Source organism: Callithrix jacchus, chromosome 16, assembly GCF_049354715.1.
Source record: "Callithrix jacchus isolate 240 chromosome 16, calJac240_pri, whole genome shotgun sequence".
NCBI classification, from domain to species: Eukaryota; Metazoa; Chordata; class Mammalia; order Primates; family Cebidae; genus Callithrix; species Callithrix jacchus.
In genome coordinates this window covers 4,105,436-4,131,036 of record NC_133517.1, presented here as the reverse complement: position 1 = coordinate 4,131,036, position 25,601 = coordinate 4,105,436, and the positions used below count along the sequence as shown (strand labels likewise).

The 25,601-nt window shown below is 38.6% G+C and overlaps 1 protein-coding gene across 7 annotated transcripts in view; it reads left to right on the top strand.

The window, feature by feature from the left end:
- SNTG1 (syntrophin gamma 1) overlaps nucleotides 1-25,601 on the top strand; it is a 924,527-nt gene that overhangs the window by 615,377 nt on the left and 283,549 nt on the right. For all 7 annotated transcript variants that reach the window (XM_017965333.4, XM_035276805.3, XM_054246489.2 and 4 more), the window contains 2 exons: nucleotides 3,272-3,402; nucleotides 23,014-23,143. In XM_017965333.4, coding sequence (XP_017820822.2) covers nucleotides 3,272-3,402; nucleotides 23,014-23,143 — 261 coding nt within the window. The remainder of the gene's footprint in view (nucleotides 1-3,271; nucleotides 3,403-23,013; nucleotides 23,144-25,601) is intronic.

Here is a 25,601-nt window from a genome sequence, read left to right as displayed (position 1 = left end):
AAAGTGACATAATTATACCTTTGGTGGATAAAGGCATCAAGTCAAGATGCCACAAGAAAGAATGTCAAAGGCCCCGTATGTTTCCATACCTGCCAATCTATGAAGTGTATTGATACACTTTGTAAAACCTACCATACTCATGTATTGGTGATTAGTCAGTCCTCAACATCTCATTACCCCTGTCTTTAAAAATCTTTGACATTTTCTATCCCATTTATTGATGAAACATAAAATTTGAGAGGAATTATTGTCTTTTATGAAAGATGAGACAGCATCTTTAAATAATGTACCTGAAGCTGTATAACCAGTGTGAAGTAATCAAGTAAAAAAATTCAGATTATTTTTCCAACGTTTCACCTCTGATGATCAGTGTTGAATGTTAAATGTGTGGCAGGAGGTCTGTGGGCTCTGCTATGAAAGAGGTGTCAGTCTGAGTGAGTCCTGGGGGTGCCCTTTCTGGCTGGGTGACTTGGGTAAATTGTTTGCTATAGAACTTAGGAGTGCGTGTGTGCACTGGGCTTCTGGGAAGGAGTTTCAGTCATTGCCAACCTTGCTTTGGGCAGCTGGCTGGGTCCTGGGCCACTTTCAATCTCTGTGGCCATCTGTGGCCTGGCCACAGAAACCTGGTTTGTTTATCCAAGTCTTCCATGCAGTATTATTGCTTCCTCATGTACCCTCATGAAGAAAAATTATAAATATAATAAAATGCTTCTTAAATAAACCTTCTTGGCTTAGGCCTGTAATCCCAGCATTTTGGGAGGCTGAGCCAGGTGAATCACCTGAGGTTAAGAGTTCAAGACCAGCCTGCCCAACATGGTGAAACCCCATCTTTACTACAAATACAGAAATCAGCTGGGCATGGTGGCAGGCACCTGTAAGCCCAGCTACTTGGGAGGCTAAGCAGGGGGATCACTTGAGCCCTGCGGGTGGGGGCTGCAGTGAGCTTTGATGGTGCCACTGCACTCCTAAATGATAGAGTGAGAGCCTGTCTCAAAAAAAACAAAAACAAAAACTAAAACACCTTCTTTTTTCCCATTAAATATGAACACAGTGATAGCTTTGTATTTCAAAGACGTTGCAAAGGGCGTAAGCCCAGCACTTAGTACAGCAGGTATTATGAAAGTTCCTATTAAATAGGTACAGTAATGCTCCTAAGAATGTCCTCCCTAAAAATTCCATGGTACAAAACGTTTTGCCCATCATTTGAGTATATTACTACTTTTTGAGAATACATTATTTGATTCTTTTCACTTACAGCTACCAAGCCATGCGTCTGATTAGTCCATTTTCGTAAATGTAAAATTACCATTAGCCTTTTAGGTATATTGGAAATAGTGTGGAGTTATTTAGCTGGGCTGTATTCTAAGAACTTCCTTGTTTGTTGCTATGATCTTACCAGTTGTTACCACTATTATCTCCACTTTGAAGATAAACACAGTAAGACAGAGACTACAAAACTTCCCTCCAGGTAATGAATTAGCCAGTTGGGAAATTAGGATTCAAATCTAAGCGGTCTGATTCTGATTTGCAGCTTAAGCTCTCCCCACCTTGTACTGTCACCCAGCTGACCCCATGTCACGTGCTGACCACCTCCAACAGCTGACATGAAGAACTGACTTCATGTCATGAATGACTGTACATATAACAGCTGACATGAAGCTCTGACCTCACATTGCATCCTGATCATCCATAACAGCTGACATGAGGCCAGGAGAAAGAATGATATGAAACCTAGGTTTGTGCCTTTGGAGTCACCAGAGAAGCATAAAAAGCAACTGGCTAGCATTGAAGGACAGGTGACTTGGAGGCTGGGGTGCTCACTGAGTCACAGTAGGGATCCCTCACTAAGTGATCTTAGCCAGTCCACCCTTCCAGGCATTCTGAACTTCTCCACTGACTTTGTACATTTTTACTTGGTCGATCTGCAACAATTAACATAAAAATGCCAGGCAACATACACCATTTAGTAATAAATTGTTTTTCACTGGAAGCATTTTTAAAAAGATTAATACCTGAGTGTAATGCTTAATCATATTTAGACTTAGCAGAGTTTTAGTATCTAAATATCTATACTAATATAGAATCTTCTTCTAAGACCATCACTCAAAAATTAGTGAATAAAGAGACCATGATGTTAACAGTTTACTGGGCAAATTGAGCTTTGACCCACTTACAACCCAGGCCAATTTAAATATTAATATCATTCGATGTGCTGGTGCCATGGAAAAGTTTTAAGAGTAAAGCTGAAATAGTGAAGGAAACACGAATTAAGTGAAAAAGCCCAAATTATATGCGAATATAAGTCTCCTCTATATATAAAGGAAAAAAAAAAACTTTAACAAAACTTAAGACATGTTTAAGGGTAAGGCAGCAGTAGTTGCCCTGATATCCAATTAAAACTACCTAAGTATAAACTTTTTATGAACATGAAGTTAGAAAAATGAGCACAGATTTCCTTGAGTAGTGTTTTGAAAGTTGTTTTATAGGAGTACTCATTCTAATAAAAAAAATCTAGGCTGGGCGTGGCTGCTCAAGCCTGTAATGCCAGCACTTTGGGAGGCCGAGGCGGGTGGATCACGAGGTCAAGAGATCGAGACCATGCTAGTCAACATGGTGAAACCCTGTCTCTACTAAAAATACAAAAATTAGCTGGGCACGGTGGCGCGTGCCTGTAATCCCAGCTACTCAGGAGGCTGAGGCAGGAGAATTGTCTGAACCCAGGAGGCGGAGGTTGCAGTGAGCCGAGATCGCACCATTGCACTCCAGCCTGGGTAACGAGAGTGAAACTCTGTCTCAAAAAAAATATAAAATAAAATAAAAATAAATGTATGGAAGAAACTGATAAATTAAAAACACTTTTAATTGTGCTTGGCACTCATAAAACACTCGCTAATTGAATGAACTATAGCTTATTTTTATTTTTGTCACGTTCTGATTAATTATAGTTACAGTTTTCCCACTTTTCCCATTCTTAAATAAACTCTGTTCTGTCACACTCTTATCCTTTCATCTCCACTTCTCATTTTCAAGTGAATTTTCACTAGCATTCTTAATCTCAATGATTTCTTTCTCAACTTCTTATAGTGTTCCATTAAGAAACAAGTCAACCAGTACATTTTCTTGTCCATAATACAGAATTCTTCTCACGATATTCCATAAAAGTGTTTTGATCACTTGGAGTAAAAACAGCGTTCCCCAGATGAGTGGGTTTGAGACACAGAAAGTCAGAGCACAGAAGACACACGGTGCTGAACATCTGTCTTCTTTCCAGGACACGCTGTCGTGCTCCTCGTGGCCGACGTCTCCAGGCCTGAGGTGGGAGAAGCGATGGTGCGACCTGAGACTGATCCCTCTGCTTCATTCCCGCTTCTCTCAGTACCTGCCCGGCACAGATCTGAGTCGGTGAGTCCGTGACTAGGAGTTACGCATTTTATTTAGAAAGAGACCTCCAGTCGACCTTTTAACATATCACAACATGCCTTATGATCTTAGTATGTTTTTGATAGTAGAAGGAAGAGCTTCGAAAGAATAATCTTAAACACTTACTATGCTGACGACAAAAACACAAATTGAAGCCCGGATTCTGCTATTCACTTATTGTAATGGATTCAATGTCTTTAATAGCCAATTTTATTAAGCTTCATATTTCCTCTCGTGCTGTTTTCTTCTCAAGAATATTGCATAGATCATTTGTTTGTTTGTTTGTTTGTTTGTTCATTTATTCTGAGACGGGGTCTTGCTCTGTTGCCCAAGCTGGAGTGCAGAGGGGCAGTCTTGGCTTACTACAACCTCCATCTCCTGGGCTCAAGTGGTCCTCCTGCCTCAGCCTCCCTAGTATCTGGGACTGCAGGCACATGCCGCCATGACCAGCTAATTTTTGTTGTTGTTGTTGACATGGAATCTCACCCTGTTGCCTAGGTTGGTCTTGAACTCCTGGGCTCAAGAGATCTGCCTGCCACAGCCTCCCAAAGTGCTGGGTTTACAGGCATAAACCACATGCCTAGAGCATAGTTTGTCTAAATTATAAGATTTATTTTCAGCTTTCAACGTTCTTGTATTATTGTCTATTTTAGTAAATGCAAGATTAGTAGTGTCCGCCTTTTCATTCTTGAATTTCGTTTTTATCTTGGTCAGTTTTGCTAAGGAGTTGTACATTCGGTTAGTTTTTTAAAAATGATTGATTTGGGTCTTTCTTGACTCACTTAACTTATAGATATACTTTATGAGTTTCTGCTTTTTCCCGATTGTTTCAATGTCTTAAATTTTTCAGCTAGATTTTCTGTTCTTACAGCTTTTTGAGAGAACAAAGTTCCAGGGGTTGGGAAACTTTTCTGTAAAGAGCTATATAGTAAACATTTTATGCTTTGCAGGCTTCAATGTCTCTGTCACAAAGTACTCAAGCTCTTGTGGCACAAAAATGGCCATATACAATATATAAATAAATGGGCACACCTTTGTTCCAATACAACTTATTTACAAATACAGATGGCAGGCTAGATTAGTTCCATAGGCTGCAGTTTGCCAGCTCCTCTTTTGATAATTAATTTTAAGACTTTTTTTGTCTTAAAATTTTCACATTTCCATCAAAGACTGTTTTAATCACTCCTGCAGGTTTAACATTACCTCTTGATCCATTTACAGTATTTTTGAGTATATCACATTGTATGGTTTTCTGACTGGCTGCTCGTATTATAACATATGTAGGTATTATCATATATGTGGGTAATGTGTCACAATCTACTGGTAACCTTTTACCACTTCAGATGAAATATAGAAATGTTGCTTCCATTAAGACTCCTTTATCTTTCCTGTTTGTAAAGATATTACCTTTGTTTCCTATACATACATCAAACAGTATCAGGTGGTGTTATGAGTTTTGCTTCAACCATCAAATAAGATTTTAAAAACTCATGGAAAGGATAATTGATTATAAACCGAAAGCGTACCCGTCAATGATCCTTCAGAATTTCAAAGCTTCTTTTATGGTTTCCTTTATGCTTAGGTAATTTTTTAGCCATTCTCTAAAGGTAGATTTGCTAGCATGTAATTCCTTCAGTTTTTATTTATCTAAGAATATGTTGATTTTACCTTCCTTCCTAAGGAGAATTTCCCTGGATATAGATTTTGGAGTTGACAGTTCTTTTTCTCAGTAACTGAAATATGTCAGGTATTAATGTCCACTGTCATTCAAATCGGTGTCCCCTCTAAGTAATACGTTCTTTCTGTCTGTTTTCAAGACATTTTTTTTCTTTTTCTTCAGTTTAAGAAGACTAGTTACGATGTACGTTGGCTCAGATTTCTTTAAGTTTCTCCAAAATGGGCTTTTTCTGCTTCTTAACTCTGTATGATCATGACTTTCAGCAAATTAGGAAAATTTTGATCTTTATTCCTTCAAACACTTGGTCAATCCCACTTTCCATTCTCTCCCTCTGGATTTCTGATGCAATTATTAAACCTTTTATTATTGTCCTGCACATCACTGAGAAACTTTAAAAAAAATCTGTTTTCTTTCCGTTAAACAGATTGGGAAAAGTTTATTGATCTGTATTTATGTTTTTAAATTTTATTTCCTATCATTTAACTCTGCTCTTCAGCCTATTCAGCATTTTGATTTGTGTTGATGTATTTTTCAGTTCTAGTTTATCCTTTTAAAAATAACTGATTTTTTTGCAGTTTTTTAAAAAAATATTTCTATTTGTTTTAAGAAAACTTGTAATTGCTTGTGGAAGCATTTTTAGGATGGTTAGTGTAAAATCCTTGTGAGATAATTTCAATATCTCATTCATTTCATTGTTAGTATCATTAATCCTTTTCTCATTCAACTTGTGATTTTCCTGGATATTTATGTGACAAGGTATTTAACAAAATCATCCTGTACTTTTTGGATATGAAATGTTGAGACTCGCGTTCCTATTTAGCCTGGTTTTGTTGTTGTTTTTGTCATTGCTGTTGTTTTTAGCAGGCAATCTCTTCCTTGTGTTGTACTGTGAGGATGGCTGGGTGTATATATTTAGTTTCCTACTGTACCTTGGTGACACCTGGAAAGGTAGATGGACAGGACCATCCATATTGCTTGGTTGCTACAGCATGGAGGTAAAAGCTAAGTCTCACAAGAAACCCTACTGATATAAGGAAGGAAGTGGACAGATAGGTGAGGGCAACTAGCTCCACCTCCCACCACCTCATTCCACCGTGTTGGTGATGGTGGGACAGACTCGGCTCCTTGGTGGACCACACTTGTCAGCATGGAAGGGCATAGTACTTACTTGTCCCATCTCCCACAAGCCCATTTAGACTCATTGCTGCAGGTAAGTGTGAAGGTTCAGCTGTCCATGACACCCACTGACTTTACCTGGCCAGGGAAATTGGAGTCTGCTTCTTTTAGGTGCAGGACATAAGCCCGGCTTCCTGCTAAGCCCTGCTGAAAACCTTAGGAACAGGGGACAATGGTTCCATTGGTACTTGACCGGATTAGGGCAGGTATTGCCAAAGAGTTTTGTTTTGTTTTTAGTGTACTCATTTTCTAGTCCTTTAGAAAAGGAGTAACAGGCTTTCATTGGAGCCTTTATATTTTAAAAAGTCTTGCTGTTTGCGTTCAGACTGGAGGCTTCAGAAGGTCATGCGTAGGATATGCAGGAGGCAATAGGAAAACTCAAGGCACTTAACACTTTTCTGTTCCTGAGTTTGACATCCCTGGGCATTCATGGCTAAGTGCTCACCTGCCGGCAGCTTCCAGTACTTTTGTCATGTTATGTGTGACGTCTTTTAGTTACATCAGGAAGCATCTGAGAAGAACGAGGCCACTCTGTCCCTGACCAGAATAAGAAATCCACAAGTATTGATATTTACGTGTTTTAAAATAATTCACTTAATGCTGTTTTATATTTTTTTTGTTATAATTACTTCTTTGACCTATGAACTATTTAAAAGTACACCACAAAATTTCAAAATATTTTGAGATCTTCTAATTACCTATTTTTGCTGTTGCTATTTAGGATAATTTCATGCTGAATGATTTCAATCCTTTGGTATATGTTGAGGCTTGATTTTACTCAGCATATAAGTTATGTTGGGAAATATTTTATATGCATTTGTAAAGGATGAGTATTGCTTTTTTTTAGTGCTGTGTTGTACATATTTCAACTAGGTCATATGTGTTCACTAAAGGCTCTGCTCCTCTGCACCAGGCATTATTTTTTTCTGCTTATTGTATTAAGTTTTAGAGAAACATGATAACGTGTCCCACGGTGATGGAAGATCTGTGTATTTCTCTAGTTTGTCAACTCAGTGTTTGCTGCATATATTTAATTATGTTGTCAGATATAATTAGATTTAGAATTTTTATAAATTTATTTTGTATGATGCTTGATAATTATTGCATGTTCTATACCTTTGGAAATGTTTCTTGCCTTTAAGTCTATTCTACCTGTATTAGGATTAATAAGAACCAGATTTCTATTTATTAATATCTCCTTGTATATTTTTCTATTCTATTTGCTAAAACTTTCTTAGTCTTATTGTATAAATTGTGTCCCTTCTGCATTAAATATATATGTGTATATACACACCTATATATTATATCCATATTTGGATTTTTCTTTTTTGTTTTTAATCCAGAGTAACAAACTTGGTCATTAAATCAAATTACTCTAGTTACTTTTAATGTAATTACAGATATATTTTGATTATACCATCATATCGTTTTCTATTGAAAATGCTAGTTTTTTATGACTAAACATTTTATTTTGAAAAAATTATAAATTCACATGCACTTATGGGAAACAGTATTTTCATTTACTCTTTGCCTATTATCCCAATGCCAGCATGTTGCAAAACTATAGTATACTATCCCAGCCAGGAAATCGACCTGACAAAATTCACCACTCAGATTTTACACTTGTGTGTGTGTGTGTGTGTGTTTATTTCTGTGAAATTTTTATCACATATGCATGTTCCTGAATCCACCAATGCAGTCAACTTTTGTATGAAGAGTTCCATCATTGCAGGCACCCTTCTGGAAGTCCTTCATAATAGATGCACAGTTTTAGGAAACGTGATCATTTAATATATTCATAGAATTTGTAAAAATCAAGTCAGTATACTTACAATATCCATCAACTTAATATTTGTCTTTTCCTTAGGTGAGAAGGATTCAAATTCTTATTTTCCAGCTATTTCAAAAATGCACAATAGATTGTTGTAAACTATAGTCACCTTTTGAAGTATTTAATACTAGGTCTTTTTTCTTATGTTAAGCTATATATTTGTAATCATCAATCAACTTCTCTTCATTCTGTCTTCCTTCTAACATTCCTGGTCTCTGGTAATAAACAGTCTACTATCTATCTTAATGAGACCAACTTTTTTAGCTCCCACTCAAATATGAGTGAAAACATGTTATACTTGTCGTTCTGTGCCTGGCCTATTTCCCTCAACATAATGACCTCCAGTTCCATCCATGTTGCTACAAATGAGAGAATTATATTCTTTTTTTCAGGGATATATAATATTCTCTTGCACACACACACAAACACACACACACACCCATATGTATATATATATATATGAATGTAGTATATGTATACTACTACTTATTATTATTATTATTATTTTAAAATGGAGTTTTGCTCTTGTTGCCTAGGCTGGAGTGCAATGGCATGATCTTGGCTCACTGCAATCTCCACCTCCTGGGCTCACGTGATTTTTCTCTCTCAAACTCCTGAGTCGCTAGGATTACAAGGCACCCACAACCATGCTTGGCTAATTTTTTGTATTTTTAGTAGAGATGGGGTTTCACCATGTTGGCCAGGCTGGTTTCAAACTTCTGACCTCAAGTGATCCACCCTCCTCGGCCTCCCAAAGTGCTGGATTAAAGGCATGAGCCATCATGCCTGGATAAATGTATACTATGCTTTCTTCAGCCATTCATCCACTGATAGATACTTAGGTTGATTTCACATTTTGGCTGTTATGAATAGTGTTGCAATAAACGTGGGAACACAGATGTCTTTTCAATATATTAATTCCCTATTTTAAAAATATATACCTACTAATGATATTGCTGGATCATATGATAGTGTTCTTTTCATTTTCATGAGAACCCTCCACACGGTTCTGAAGTAGCAGCTGTGCTGATTTACATTTTCACCAACAGTGCATAAGCGTTCCTCTTTCTCCACATCCTCACCAGCTTTTCTTATTGCCCGTCTTTCAAATATATGCCATTTTAATTGGGGTGAGATATCTCACTGGAGTTTTGATTTGCATTTTTCTGACGACTAGTGATGTTGAGCAATTTTTCATATACCTGTTGACCATATTTATGTCTTCTTTTTAGAAATGTCTGTTCAAATATTTTGCCTATTTATAAATCAGATTTTTATCAAGTTGTTTGAGCATCTTATATATTCTGATCAGTAACTCTTTGTCCAGTGGGTCATTTGAAAATATTTCTTCCCATTCTGTAGGTTGTCTCTCACTTTATTTTTTCTCTTGTTGTTCAGAAGCTTTTTACTTTGATGTACTAACATTAGTCTATTTTGGCAAAAAACATCTTCCCTCAGATTAAAGTCCCAGAGCATTTCCCCAGTCTTTCCTTCCAGCAGTTTCATAGTTTCAGGCCCTAGATTTAAATATTTTATCCATTTTTATTTTATTTTTGTGTATGGTGAGAGTCAGGGCTCTAGTTTCATTCTTTTGCACATGGATCTTCAGTTTTCCCAGCACCGTTTATTGAAGAGACTGCCCTTTCTCCAAGCTTCCCACCTTTATTGCATGTGAGTTGGCCTTACGTGAGATAATTGATTTCTGGGTTCTTTATTCAGTTCCTTTGGTCTATATGTCTGTTTTTTCGTTGCTGTTGTTGTTTTTCTCCCACAAGATAACTTTCCGGAGATTCTTCAAAGTAGTTTTATTTTTCAGTTGTTCATTCCTTTTCATTTCTGAGTAATATCCTATGGTATAGATTTAGTGCATTAAAAAAATTCAACTTGTAAGAAATATCTAGATTGCTTCCAGTTATTGACTATTCTAAATAATGAGGCTGTGAACATTTCTATATAGATTTTTTGGAAACATACATTTCCATTTCTTTGGATAAATACTCAAAAGTGCAACTAACGGTTTTTATTGTAATACTATTTAATCTTTAAAGCAGCAGCAAAATCACTCTCTGGAGGGATTGTCCAATTTTACAATCCTACCAACAATGTAGGAATTATTCTTTCTGCACATCTCTGCCAGCATTTGGTGTTGTTGCTTTATTGAACCCCTCTGATGGGGCTGAGTGACATGTCCCTGTGGCCTTGATTTGGATATTATAATGACATTGAACTTTTTTTTTTGAGACGGAGTTTTGCTCTTGTTACCCAGGCTGGAGTGCAATGGCGCGATCTCGGCTCACCGCAACCTCCGCCTCCTGGGTTCAGGCAATTCTCCTGCCTCAGCCTCCTGAGTAGCTGGGATTACAGGCATGCGCCACCATGCCCAGCTAATTTTTTGTATTTTTAGTAGAGATGGGGTTTCACCTTTTGACCAGGATGGTCTCGATCTCTTGACCTCGTGATCCACCCACCTCGGCCTCCCAAAGTGCTGGGATTACAGGCTTGAGCCACCGCGCCCGGCCACTATTTTTTTAATGTACTTATTCACCATCAATATATCTTCTTTGGTGAAGTTTCTGTTTATGTCTTTTGTCCATTTTGAAACTGATTTGTTAGATTTCATACTGTTGAGATATACATATATCTCCCAAGTCCTTTTTCTCAACGCACTAGTTTTTGTTGTTTTATTTCCTTACTTTTTGTAAAAATTAGAAATGTTTGTCATTTAATATTCCCTCTATTAATTTTCATATATTTATCTTTTTGTTATTGTTTTAGTTATTGCCTAAACATTGCCACAGATATAGAGCCATATATGTGTAACGATTACAATTTAACACAATTTATATTGATTTCAGACAATGTTAGAAACATAAGACACACTCATTTCTTTTTTTTTTTATTTTTTGGCTTATTTTGAATATACTTAAAAGCATATTTTAGACACTTCAAAATATTTTACTATTCTTTCATGTAGCTATTTATTTAAATATATTCTACTTTTAATCTTTCTCCTCATTTATTTCTTTTAGTTCTGTTTTCCTCTGCCTTAAGAGATCTGTTAATATTGCTATTAAAAGAATGTATATTTTTGGAAGTGTACATTTATTTTCCTTTTAATTTTTAAAAATACAGTTCCATTATTTGAAGACATTTAGCTAGAGGAGTTTCTGACAAGGCAGGAACTGTCTGAATGGGTCCAGATGACTCCCTGCATTTTCATTTTCATGGCATTCAGCACGTGCTTCATCAGCTGAATTAATTACGCTCAATACACACGACAGCAACAAGCAGTTACAAACATAGCAGTGTTCAGATGGATTTCACGGAGATCCACCTCCAAGAGCTAATGTATTGTTTACTCATTCACTCAACCAATATTGATTTCATATCTGTAGGTGGGAGACATTGGGTCTGATTCTTTCTCTGAAAAAGCTCACAAACTTGTGGTAGTAGATTCAGTAAAGGAGAAAGGGGCAAGAAAATGTAAATAAGTGACTTACCCTTGATTCATGGACGAATAATATTCTAACACATAGATACACATATATATATATGTATACACACACATAGACATACAAACGCGTACACATATGTGTGAATGGAGTAAACGTACATATATATGTATACACACACATAGACATACAAATGCGTACACATATGTGTGAATGGAGTAAATGTACATATATATGTATACACACACATAGACATACAAATGCGTACACATATGTGTGAATGGAGTAAACGTACATATATATGTATACACACACATAGACATATAAATGCGTACACATATGTGTGAATGGAGTAAATGTACATATATATGTATACACACACATAGACATACAAACGCGTACACATATGTGTGAATGGAGTAAATGTACATATATATGTATACACACACATAGACATACAAACGCGTACACATATGTGTGAATGGAGTAAATGTACATATATATGTATACACACACATAGACATACAAACGCGTACACATATGTGTGAATGGAGTAAACGTACATATATATGTATACACACACATAGACATACAAACACGTACACATATGTGTGAATGGAGTAAACGTACATATATATGTATACACACACATAGACATACAAACACGTACACATATGTGTGAATGGAGTAAACGTACATATATATGTATACACACACATAGACATATAAACACGTACACATAGGTGTGAATGGAGTAAATGTATATATATATGTATACACACACATAGATATACAAACGCGTACACATATGTGTGAATGGAGTATACGTACATATATATGTATACACACATAGACATACAAACGCGTACACATATGTGTGAATGGAGTAAACGTACATATATATGTATACACACACATAGACATACAAACGCGTACACATGTGTGAATGGAGTAAATGTATATATATATGTATACACACACATAGACATACAAACGCGTACACATATGTGTGAATGGAGTAAATGTACATACATATGTATACACACACATAGACATACAAACGCGTACACATATGTGTGAGTGGAGTTAAAGTACATATATATGTATACACACACATAGACATACAAACGCGTACACATATGTGTGAATGGAGTAAACGTACATATATATGTATACACACACATAGACATACAAACGCGTACACATATGTGTGAATGGAGTAAACGTACATATATATGTATACACACACATAGACATATAAATGCGTACACATATGTGTGAATGGAGTAAATGTACATATATATGTATACACACATAGACATACAAACGCGTACACATATTTGTGAATGGAGTAAATGTATATATATATGTATACACACACATAGACATACAAACGCGTACACATATGTGTGAATGGAGTAAATGTACACCACTCTTTATTTAGCATTCATCCACTGATGGACATCAGGTTGAGTTCACATTTCGACTCTTGTGAATAGTGCTACCCATGATTAGAAATAAGGAAAATTATTTAGCTTGGCACAAACAGGATATTATTTCTTTGTTGCTTTTCTGCCATAGCCCATAATTTTAATTTCACAATTGCAACCAATTTGTGTTACAGTCATGTACTATTGTGTATATATAAATAAAACATCATATTTTTATCAGTAATAACACAGTTTAAGTTTATCATAATGTAAAGACCCTTATTCAGATATAAATATCTGCTTCAAATTTTGAAACATGTTCTAATATTGCATAATATTGCAGTGTCGAGGGCATTAGACTAAGAGAGGAAAGTTAGAAAACCTGGCTGGTCTTTTAATCTCTCCAAGCTTTATTTCCTTTATATGCAAAATGAGCATATTAATATGTGTCTGTGAGCTTATATAATATTATATGCATCTGATATGTATACATGTGAATTTGAGGAGCATAAATTTGAGGAGTACTCTCAGTGTTTAGCATACTTTATTGCTGAAAGTACTCAATAAATATTTATTAAATAAATTTTAGGCCGGGCGCGGTGGCTCACGCCTGTAATCCCAGCACTTTGGGAGGCCGAGGCGGGTGGATCACAAGGTCAAGAGATCGAAACCATCCTGGTCAACATGGTGAAAACCCGGCTCTACTAAAAATACAAAAATTAGCTGGGCATGGTGGTGCGTGCCTGTAATCCCAGCTACTCAGGTGGCTGAGGCAGGAGAATTGCCTGAACCCAGGAGGCGGAGGTTGTGGTGAGCCGAGATCGCACCATTGCACTCCAGCCTGGGTAACAAGAGCGAAACTCCGTCTCAAAAAAAAAAAAAAAAAAAAAAAAACCAAAATAAAATAAATAAATAAATTTTAATGAAAAAAATCATCTCAGTTTTTTCTTTAAGTGGATTTATAATCTACTGCATGCTTCTTAAACACTATGAAGAGCAACAATATTGAAATCACTAGTATTGAATGTAGGCTTTTGGACTTTTAAAATTATTAAATGACAGTAGAATGTATAATTTTCTCCCAGAGAGCACACACTTCTTACTTTCAGGTGAAGATGTTTCAGACGGTGACAGATTTGGCGCCGGAGGATGATGTTTAGTATCTGAACAGTAGACAAGTTTAGTGGTTATGAGAATGGTGCTTTTCATAGCACAACAGTCTTAGCAAACGGGCCTGTAACATTAAAGGCAACTATGAAACTGGCTTACAGTAAATACTGAATTTACGGTTGCTCATTGAAGAAGGGGAAGCTTTAGGAATGTGTATTTCAGGGGCTCTGAAGAGGAAGCACAATTAGTGAATGTATGAAGGCAGAAAAAAGTGGATAGGCTGACGAAGAAAGAACTATGACACAAAGATGTCACAGAAGACATCTCAATCAGGGTTTTAAGGAGAGGAAAAGGTTGATTGTACCAACTACAGAAAAAAAATACTGACTTTGGGTAGAATAACTGGAGAAGCAAATTAATGAAAACATATTGTATTAGAAGAAAGATATTGACACTAGAGAAACGAGCACAATGTCAGAGTATATTCATAAAATGTGAGGAGGAAAAGGGAGTATAAAATTTAAGCCCATCATAGTGTTGGTTATTAACTGAGAAGGAAGACTTTTTTTTTTGAGACAGAGTCTCACTCTGTCACCCAGGCTAGAGTGCAGTGGCGTGATCTCGGCTCACTGCAATCTCTGTCTCCTGGGTTCAAGCACTTCTCCTGTCTGAGCCTCCTGAGTAGCTGGGATTACAGGCACCCACGACCACGCTCTGCTACTTTTTGTATTTTTTAGTAGAGATGGGTTTTTGCCATGTTGGTCAGACTGGTCTCAATCTCCTGATCTCAAGTGGTCTGCACACCTCCGCCTACCAAAAAGATTGCAGGTCTGAGCCACCTCACCCAGTGGTGAAGGAAGACCGATGGCAAAGGTGCTTGTCAACAGAAAGAGCACCCATATCTGATGCGGCAGCCACCCCTTGCAGTTCCGTCATCCTGATGATTCTCCTTACAGGACACAGAAATGGTATCTTGTTCTCACAGGACACAGAAATTGAACTGATTGCATTCCACTTTCATAGACTGTGCAGGATGTCCACAAGGACTGGTCTCAATGTAGCTCAAGAACAGTAAGTGATTTTTAGAAATCTTTCAACTAACTATCTTTAAGACCCTCTCCATTAGTCATGCAAGTATTTCTTCATCTGGCATAAACCCCTTTACTTGTTCTTACACAAGTCTGTGTGTGGGATTAAAAAAGAAATTGCCATAATCCCCTTAAGATACGTAACTCTTCGGAAAAGTCCACATTTCCTTTGAACAATTCTAATCAATTTTGTATAGTTCTTTCAATCTAGGGCAAATTATCTTGCCTAAGAATCACTATTTGTTTCATTTCTCCAGTTAATGACATGCTTATTTAATGATATGATTCCATTAATTAATATCAATTTTAATTTTGCCATAGCCAGAGGACAATATTCTAGAGTGCTTGAATATCTTGGAAAATTAAAAAAATTAAAAAATAAATAAAAAATAAAGAATGCTTGAAGAAGTATGTGTATTCTGGTAGGCTTTAGTCACAGAATAAAATATTACATTTGATCAGATACTACATATATTTTTAAAGCCTATAAATTTTAACCAAAAATACGTTAAAGATATTAAATGTAGTGCCTCTCGTGATGTTGTGAGATATTCACAATTTTCTTGGCAATGCTCTCTGCTTCAAGTGTCCTAGAGATAGGCAGGATTCAGGAATAGAAGGACAGAGAAATTATGGAAAAGCTATTGTGACTAGGATTATTCAGTAAGAGAAAAATAAAATGCTGGCCAGGTAAGCATCTGTGTATGTAATGCCTGCTGCCTTGAGGGTCAAAAGATAAAGAAGGAGACACAATTTATTACTTTTGCCAGGGAAACCTGCCATGCCAGGAAGAAAAGTGTATTCGTTTAGTTAAATTCGAGTTATTGAGGGCTGGTAAGTAGTAAGATCGGACTAGCTGAGGTCACAGTGATAGGAAACTCTAAAGTGAAAAATAACCACATAATTTGCATGGATGAACAGGCAACTCAGTCTAGGCAATGCAACTAGATCCTGAATAGATATATGGACTCGGGTAACTGGCAGGGCTAAGAAAGATCAGAAAGGAAATGAGATAATTTGGTGGTGATAGAAAGGCAGAGGTTATAGTTAGGGAACAGAAATGTGAGAATTCAAGTCTGGCCATGGAGCTGTCTTGGTTGACACCAGATATCAAGTTAGCAAAAGCAGGGGATGGCAAAGTAAAGCAGAGATGGGCTTGTTTGACTCTGTTTCTTACTCACAGATTAAAGACTCCAAGCACCGTGCTAATGCTAGGAGAGGTATCAAATAGCGTATACAGCTTTTCCTCCAAGGAGCCAGCAGCTTGGTAAGAGCGAATAGTGTTTAGCAGTTACACAAACATGTTTAATTCCACAGAGGGTAAGTGCTGGAATAAAGGAATCAGGGAGTCTAAGGGCACTGAAGGGGAAGAGATTCAGTCCAAATGCATGGGTTATAGAAAATACCACGGAATAGATGGCATCTGAGTTTAACATCTTAAAATTTGAATTGGATTTTGACAGGCAGAAATCATACAACTGTTGTTTTTTTTTTTTTGAGACGGAGTTTCGCTCTTGTTACCCAGGCTGGAGTGCAATGGCGCGATCTCGGCTCACCGCAACCTCCGCCTCCTGGGTTCAGGCAATTCTCCTGCCTCAGCCTCCCGAGTAGCTGGGACTACAGGCACGCACCACCATGCCCAGCTAATTTTTGTATTTTTAGTAAAGACGGGGTTTCACCTTGTTGACCTGGATGGTCTCGATCTCTTGACCTTGTGATCCACCCTCCTCGGCCTCCCAAAGTGCTGGGATTACAGGCCTGAGCCACCGCGCCCGGCCCACAACTGGTATTTTTAACAGGTTTTTCAGGAGTTAAGAAGTGCAATTTACAATCTTCAAAATACAGCCTGACATGTGCAGGATATGTATTGTCTTCTTTATTTCATGAATAGAGAAACTGCAGGACAGAGACTTTCATGGCCTTAACTGACTTGGAAGGACCTCAGAGATACTGAAGGAGCATAGATGGGTGTTTCAGACAAAGGAGTACCTGGGAGAAAGACGCCATTGCATAAAAGCGCCGGACTTATTTAGGGAATGCTGAGGACGTGGTTTCAACTCATGAAACAATTGGTGAACTGAAGGTCTGGAAAATAAGTCGCAAAAAGTAACTTGAGAAAGCTCCTGATGTACCTAAACGGCTTAGGTCTTGAGCCTGAGAAATTAAAGTGATGACGAGGCAGTGAACCGAGGCAGTGCACACAGGGCAGAAACTCAGGCCTGCTGTGTGGATTACACTCAGTAAGACAGAGGAAAATGCGGAAATCACACACCGAGGGACTCTTCTTCCTTTCCTTCAACAACACTCTCCCACCAATTAAGTGATCGTGAAATCAAGTCAATGGGTCAATATTCTGTCCGCTCACGCGGGGCCACTCTGTGAGAAAGACTTTTCTCACTGATAATCTTGCATGTTTCAATACCCTTCTAACTTCCCTCAGCCTCTATTCTCACGTTTGTCGTATGCTTCACCCCACAGAGAGACATTTCTACAATATAAACACGATCCTTTGTCTCCAAGGCTTCAGTGTCTCCGCTGGCTCCCCTGACCCTCAGATCAGGGAGACATGTTGCCCCAGATTTCTGAGTTATCACTGATTATGCCTCGTGCAATCACCAGCTTCAGCGTGTGCCTCTTCTTCTGATCCACACACCATGTGCCAGACAATCCATATATCTCTGGATATGCTTTTCATGCCTCGGATGTTTGATTTTGGATTAATTATCTTCTGTCTAAGCATTGTGCTTTCCCTTACCTGCCCCAACCAAGCCATTCACTGCTTAGCCCAATGTGATGGAGTAGCTTTGACTCTACTCCCGCCTTTATAATTCGTTTTACAAAGCAGTTATTGAATCACATGGTTTCTAATGCCTTTAAGGGATAAATTATACGTAGAACTTCAGCCATATGTGGCAGTACTGAGATCCACCAAGCACTCAGCAAATCATTGCTAAATCTGTAAATCATTCTCATTTTTCAGAGGAAATTGGGGCACAACTAAGTGAACTAAGTTGCTCCATCTTCACTCTCATCAATATATGCTTATTTTCATTCCATATCACGTCATGTTTGACCAGTTACAGTCCCCTTCTCACTGGTCTAACAGGACCACCCAAGCCACACAAATCTAGCCACTGTGGTACTCTACATGGAGGTCAGAATCAGTCCCTTGCAGGTCCTCTACGTGGAGGTCAGTGTCGGTCCCTTGCAGGTCCTCTACGTGGAGGTCAGCGTCGGTCCCTTGCAGGTCCTCTACGTGGAGGTCAGCGTCGGTCCCTTGCAGGTCCTCTACGTGGAGGTCAGCGTCGGTCCCTTGCAGGTCCTCTACGTGGAGGTCAGCGTCGGTCCCTTGCAGGTCCTCTACGTGGAGGTCAGCGTCGGTCCCTTGCACGTCCTCTACGTGGAGGTCAGCGTCGGTCCCTTGCAGGTCCTCTACGTGGAGGTCAGCGTCGGTCCCTTGCAGGTCCTCTACGTGGAGGTCAGCGTCGGTCCCTTGCAGGTCCTCTACGTGGAGGTCAGCGTCGGTCCCTTGCAGGTCCTCTACGTGGAGGTCAGCGTCGGTCCCTTGCACGTCCTCTACGTGGAGGTCAGCGTCGGTCCCTTGCAGGTCCTCTACGTGGAGGTCAGCGTCGGTCCCTTGCAGGTCCTCTACGTGGAGGTCAGCGTCGGTCCCTTGCACGTCCTCTACGTGGAGGTCAGCGTCGGTCCCTTGCAGGTCCTCTACGTGGAGGTCAGCGTCAGTCCCTTGCAGGTCCTCTACATGGAGGTCAGCGTCGGTCCCTTGCAGGTCCTCTACATAAGGTCAGCGTCGGTCCCTTGCACGTCCTCTACGTGGAGGTCAGTGTCGGTCCCTTGCAGGTCCTCTACATAAGGTCAGCGTCGGTCCCTTGCAGGCCCTCTACGTGGAGGTCAGCGTCGGTCCCTTGCAGGTCCTCTATGTGGAGGTCAGCGTCGGTCCCTTGCAGGCCCTCTACGTGGAGGTCAGCGTCGGTCCCTTGCAGGTCCTCTATGTGGAGGTCAGCGTCGGTCCCTTGCACGTCCTCTACGTGGAGGTCAGCGTCGGTCCCTTGCAGGTCCTCTACATAAGGTCAGCGTCGGTCCCTTGCAGGCCCTCTACGTGGAGGTCAGCGTCGGTCCCTTGCAGGTCCTCTATGTGGAGGTCAGCGTCGGTCCCTTGCACGTCCTCTACGTGGAGGTCAGCGTTGGTCCCTTGCAGGTTCTCTACGTGGAGGTCAGCGTCGGTCCCTTGCAGACTTTAAGCCCGCCTCATTCTGAGCTTCCCGCTTTTCCATGGTGAGCTCCTGGAACTCATGCTCATCCAGCCACTCCAAACTTGCACATTTCAGTCTTTGCAACTGTTGTTCCTTGTGCGTGAAAGTACATGGCCCCATGCGGGGTAAAATCAACAACGAATCCAAACAGGGCTCATTATACTTACTAGAAATGATGTATATTTATTTGATTGCTTATGTTAGGTTGAAAATTATTCATAAATTTGATAGTGAGCCATATATTTTTATTCAAGGAAGACTAAAATTTGTATTTTAAATGAATGAATAAACCTACTTTGAAATTGGCCAACATTTGAAAATACATTTTACTGCCAGAGCAATTACCAAGAGTCTTTAGAAAACTTTATAAATGGAGAGTGGAAAACTGAGCCTGAATGGAAAAAATCCTCAGACTATCCAACTACTCAGATATATATATATATCCATATATATATGGATATATATATGAATATATATATATGGATATATATATGAATATATATATGGATATATATATATGGATATATATATGGATATATATATGGATATATATATGGATATATATATAAGAATATATATTATATATGTAATATAGACACATATAATACTAAGACACATAGTTTTGTCTGGGTATCCATAAGATTACTATAAATGTTGTAAAATGTAATGTCTCACAATGCTAATGAGTAATGGAGTCTATTGATTTAATATTGAATATTGTTAAATAAGATAAAACAAGGAAGATTGACTATTATGTTTTATCTTGAGTTAAATAATTACATTTTTTAAAAGCTACAAAGGAAAACAAAAGCACTGCAGTTTTTCCCTAGTGCTTAATGAGGCAATAATTCTATGTGGAGACATTTTTTTAACACTGAAATATTGCAATAAAGACCATATTGATGATTATTCAGGGGAATATTATACATAGAACTTCAGCTGTATATTAAAGTATTTAGATCCACCCATTATTCAGAAAATGCTTGTTAAATGTTCACATAAATTGTCATTGTTCTCATTTTTAGAGGAAATTGAGGCAGAACTAAGTGAGCTAACTTACCAATACCTTTCTTTACTTAGTAATAGAGGCCCCAGATAATTATAATGTTTATGATCAACCTATTCTATAAGAGGTCTTATGTAATCAAAGAAACTGTTCAGGTATTTAACTTATGTTCACAAAAGGGTATCCATCAATTTTGAAAAGTTGAAATCAAATGTAAAAAGTGATATATGTTAACTTAGAAGCCTAGGTTATACAAGATCGGCCCCTCAGAATTATTCTATGTAGGGACTATGTAACATACATAAATACATAGGTTGCAGATTTGATATAAGTGTGTTGACTTTTATCTGCTAAAGATATCTAGCTTCTATTATTCGTTTGAGCAGAGAAGACTACTATGTTCAAGATATGCTTTTATTTATGGTACATGAAGCAATGGTTATAATAACCAGGGAGCGGAAAGAAATATGTGTTACTAAACTCCAATCATTTCTCATTTTCTATGGATGATTAAACTTCTGCCTGAATACTTTAAACATCTTACTTATCATTAAACTTCAGAATTAAAGCTAAAAATATGTGAGATTATAATATTCTTTTTATTCAGTGTGTATGCTGTCACAAATTCAAACTAACCTTATTTCAAAGAGATGGACAGTACTTATACTTCCGAAATTCTTTTAATGTATTTTTAAAAGAAAACAAAAAAAGCGTATCTGAGCATGTCCCTCTTTTCCTTTTTTGAAATGGAGTCTCACTGTGTTTCCGGGCTGCAGTGCAGTGGCGTGATCTTGGCTCACTGCAATCTCCGCCTCCCGGGTTCGAGTGATTCTCTTGCCTCAGCCTCCTGAGTAGCTGGGACTGCAGGTGTGCACCCCCACACCCAGCTAATTTGTATTTTTAGTAGAGATGGGTTCGCCATGTTGTCCAGGATGGTCTTGATCTCTTGACCTTATTATCTGCCCACGTCGGCCTCCCAAAGTGCTGCGATTACAGGTGTGAGCTACCACGCTGCCCTGTTTCATTAAAAAGTGCAGTGTCAAGGATATGAGAGCCAGTTCCTTTAAAAATATTAATAATTCGAACCGTCGCAGCCCTGGATGTCAAAGGCCTTACCATGTGCCTAATTCTGAGACAGGAAGGCAGAGTGTTGTTGACCTACCGGTAGCCTGAGTTCTGTGGGTTTTTCTTGTTTGGGGAATAAACTCATGATCGATATCCACAAGGTTCTGGTACAAGAGCCAGGAAGGATGTCTGTTTGGGGAAAACATATACACTGATGCATTTCACTTTGCATTTTGAATACTGAGTTGAAGAAGTTTTCTGTTACTTCTATTACTTCTGGCTGGAATTGAGATACAGTTTTGCGTATCGTGTTGCACAACAGAGCCATTCTCAAGCATGAGACTTTGGCTGGCTTCCATTCATTTTGGGATTTTATCTATTCCTGTCCATTAAGTTTATATCAAAACATTGCCATATCTGGATGCTGGGAAAAAAACGTCATTGAAGCTGTGGGGAGCACTTTTAAATTCAATAGGACTTTTGTGAACAATTTTAAAAGGCGTCACTTAATTGTCTGTAACAACAAAAACAAAAATCAATAAAAGACTGTCAGAACGCATGGACTGATTATTGCATTTGACAAAAAAGTTTGCTGTTAATGAAATTCGCAACATTCATGCAAATGGAGAGCACGGTCATTCAGACCTAGAAGGGAGGTTCTCTTTGCTAAGATGAACAGACCAAGTTCCAAATTGGAAGCGCTTTGTCCACGTGGAGAGCAGGTCACTTTTTGATCTCACGCTTAGTATTCTATTGCCTGTGTGTGCGATCTTTCTGTTGTAAGTCAGAAGATGCGTTGACAAATGTGAAGAGGAGACAATAGTAGCCAAAATAATAACTAAACGGTGCATATTGTTATAGCGAACTGGGAAAAGAATGCATCTAGGGCCGGGCGCGGTGGCTCACGCCTGTAATCCCAGCACTTTGGGAGGCCGAGGCGGGTGGATCACTAGGTCAAGAGATCGAGACCATCCTGGTCAATATGGTGAAACCCCGTCTCTACTAAAAATACAAAATATTAGCTGGGCATGGTGGTGCGTGCCTGTAATCCCAGCTACTCGGGAGGCTGAGGCAGTAGAATTGCCTGAACCCAGGAGGCAGAGGTTGCGGTGAGCCAAGATCGCTCCATTGCACTCCAGCCCGGGTAACAAGAGCGAAACTCCGTCTCAAAAAAAAAAAAAAAAGAATGCATCTAAAATTTCTTAGATTCTCTTTCATTTACATATTGTATATTTTAGAAGTCAAAGTTTCTCCGTAGTTATCTGAATCTAAAGATGCTTCCCACTAATTTGAAATTACATTGTTTGGGTCTATTTTCAGTGTTTCGTTTAAAACAGATAGATCTGTAAAGTCAGGTAAACAAATATGAATTCGAAGGCTGGTATTTATATTGTTTGAAATATGAGTTGTAAAACTGATAGTATTACGAGTTGCAAATAGATCTGCGACATGACATTTTGATCTGATTTGTTCTGAACATCTGCAGGCAGAATGCCTTTCAAGTCATTGCTGTGGACGGGGTGTGCAGTGGGATTATTCAGTGCCTCTCTGCCGAAGACTGCATTGACTGGCTGCAAGCAATAGCGACTAACATTTCAAATCTCACAAAGCACAATGTAAGTAACGATTCAGGGAATACCTAGCCAGCCTTTCTCAGGCTTTGCAAAATCCTTCAGTGTGTATGTAACTTCGCATCAACTGTTTGGCCTTCTTCGCAGAGTGAGACACTTCGCATTAATTATGAAAGCTATTCTGGGATACTTATTGAAAGGAAGTTACTTCGGAAGTTCGAGCCCCGTTTATGAGCTCAATAATACACATAGATTTCCATTAACAAGTATTGTAAACACCTATATTACCTAAGCAAGTCAAAATAAGTAGTTAGCGTATAATCACTAAATATCTTTAAGGAAAAGCATTCTGGACTAATATAGTACTTGATTTCAAGCTAACATTATTGGTTTACCTTTAGTGATCTTAGAATTACAGGTAGGAAGATTTGAGGAGTAGGAGGCTAGGACGAAAGGAGTTAGCATGAAGAAGGTGGGAACGGTCAGAAGATTGCCACTGTCTCTCATTAGACAGAGCCTGGTCTGTATTGTCAGAAATGGCTTCTCTGCATTTTCTCTCTTTCCACTCCAACCTTCTCTTCCTTTCACATTTCTGTGTCTCTTTATTATAGCTTTATTCCTATTCTTTTAACTCTTTAATAACCTAAACAATTCTTTATCCCTGTTATTAAAACTTTTATGAGAAATATAGGCTAACAAAATATACAAAACCATAAACCTCACCTCAATATCGTTGTAGGTATCAGTAATGATAATTGTTTTAGAAAAAAATACTTTTCATTGTCTGTGCCTTTGTGTGAATTCTTTCCTCAGTCCACAATTGTTCCATGCCGTGTTGAGGCATTTGAGAAGTCCTAACGGAGATCAGGAGTGTAATAAGAAATGATCAAGCAGAAATACATAACTCTGTTCACCAGGCATGAACACATAGAACTGTTCTTGTGTAAATGATGTTCAGATCCAAGTATCCTTGCACAGAGAAGACTTTGCTTTGAAATCTAAGAAGGGACTGTGGCCAGTATGCCTTCCTAAAACAAAAGGCGGATCACCAGCCAGTGAAGGCAACCGTCTGGTTTCCAGTCTCTGGCTGTTTCAAATAACGCCATCATAATGGCCTTACATATGGTGACAGGACGCTCTGGGAGTGACGTTGACAGTCATGGCATATGTGCATGGTCAGTGATACCAGGCAATGCTAAGTGTTTTCCGATTGGCTGTAGAGTTTACCCCCACACTCTTGGTTGATGCCATGTCTCTTTCTATAGATAATTTTCAAAACTCTGTGCCATCTGCCTTATAATTTTTGGTTATTTGATACATGTGAAAATGTGCTTCCAGTGTGAATAAAAACACATTTTTTCGGTGGTTCTAGAATAGATATAGTATGCCAGCCCTTACCCAGGGTCATCCGTCAACGAGGACGCTACACAGGGGTGTGCCTGAGTTGGGCGAGAGTGGGCTCTCATTCCCAGCCCAGCCCTTGCTACTCCGGTGTTGTCAACATGTTAGAGCTGAGGTTGCACAAGAAGGCATGGGTTTCAGAATGACCAAAATGCAAAGGAAAAAAGAGCAAAGAAATGCAGTGTCTCTCTAGAGGTTCTTCCACTTCTTCGTCTGAGTTATCTGGATGTTTCTAGAGTTAAAGACAGAAAAATACCTCATGAGAGTAGAACTCTTTATTTCTTTACAGAAATGATTAGAGATCTTAAAAATGAGACATGATATTATATTTGTGAGAAAAATATTTTTGAAAGAACAGAATGTTAAACTTATATTCAAAGATTTTTTTCCTCACTTAGATCCAAACTTGCTGTGACTTAAAATCCTAGGAATACTGTCATGTTGCATTTCTTCAAAAGGTCTGTTCAGTTCCAATGCTGCGCTTCCACTGAGAAGCATTTGAAAAGTCAATGCTTTAGTTAAAAACAACGGAACAGTGAAGATGCAGATGTCGCTACCCTCTGTAAGCCTAAGGAGGGACAAGCCAAATTTTGCTGCTTGTTTTTCATTCTTGTGATAAGTGCTCACCATCACGCAAGGGAAAGCAAATGACTCCCTTATGCTCTTGTTTTAGCTGTTGGGAGACCCATGCGTCCGTTGCCATATTAAAAGTTATCTATTTGCTCTTTCACTTCCTGTTTCTATATGAGAATCGCATGTTCTTTTGTTCTTGTAATCAGTTCCCATTAAAAAGTATTAGGTTACAATGTACTCTGATACGGAAAGGACTACATCAATGTTGAAAAGTTATTAGGCATAGCGATAAAAAATGGGTAAGTCACATTGACTTCAGAGAAGGCACAGTGACTGCACTGATGACACAATTAACATGGTTCATTAGCCTAAAGAAAGAAATTAGGCGGAAAAAGTAGGTAGGAAAGTTTTGCTTAGGACAGTTAGATATCAGTTTTAGTTCTCTTCCTTTTTGACTCCAAGGAGATTCTGGAAATAATACCTTATGGAAAGATGTCGGACTTTTTCTTTACTTGCCAATATTCTGAGA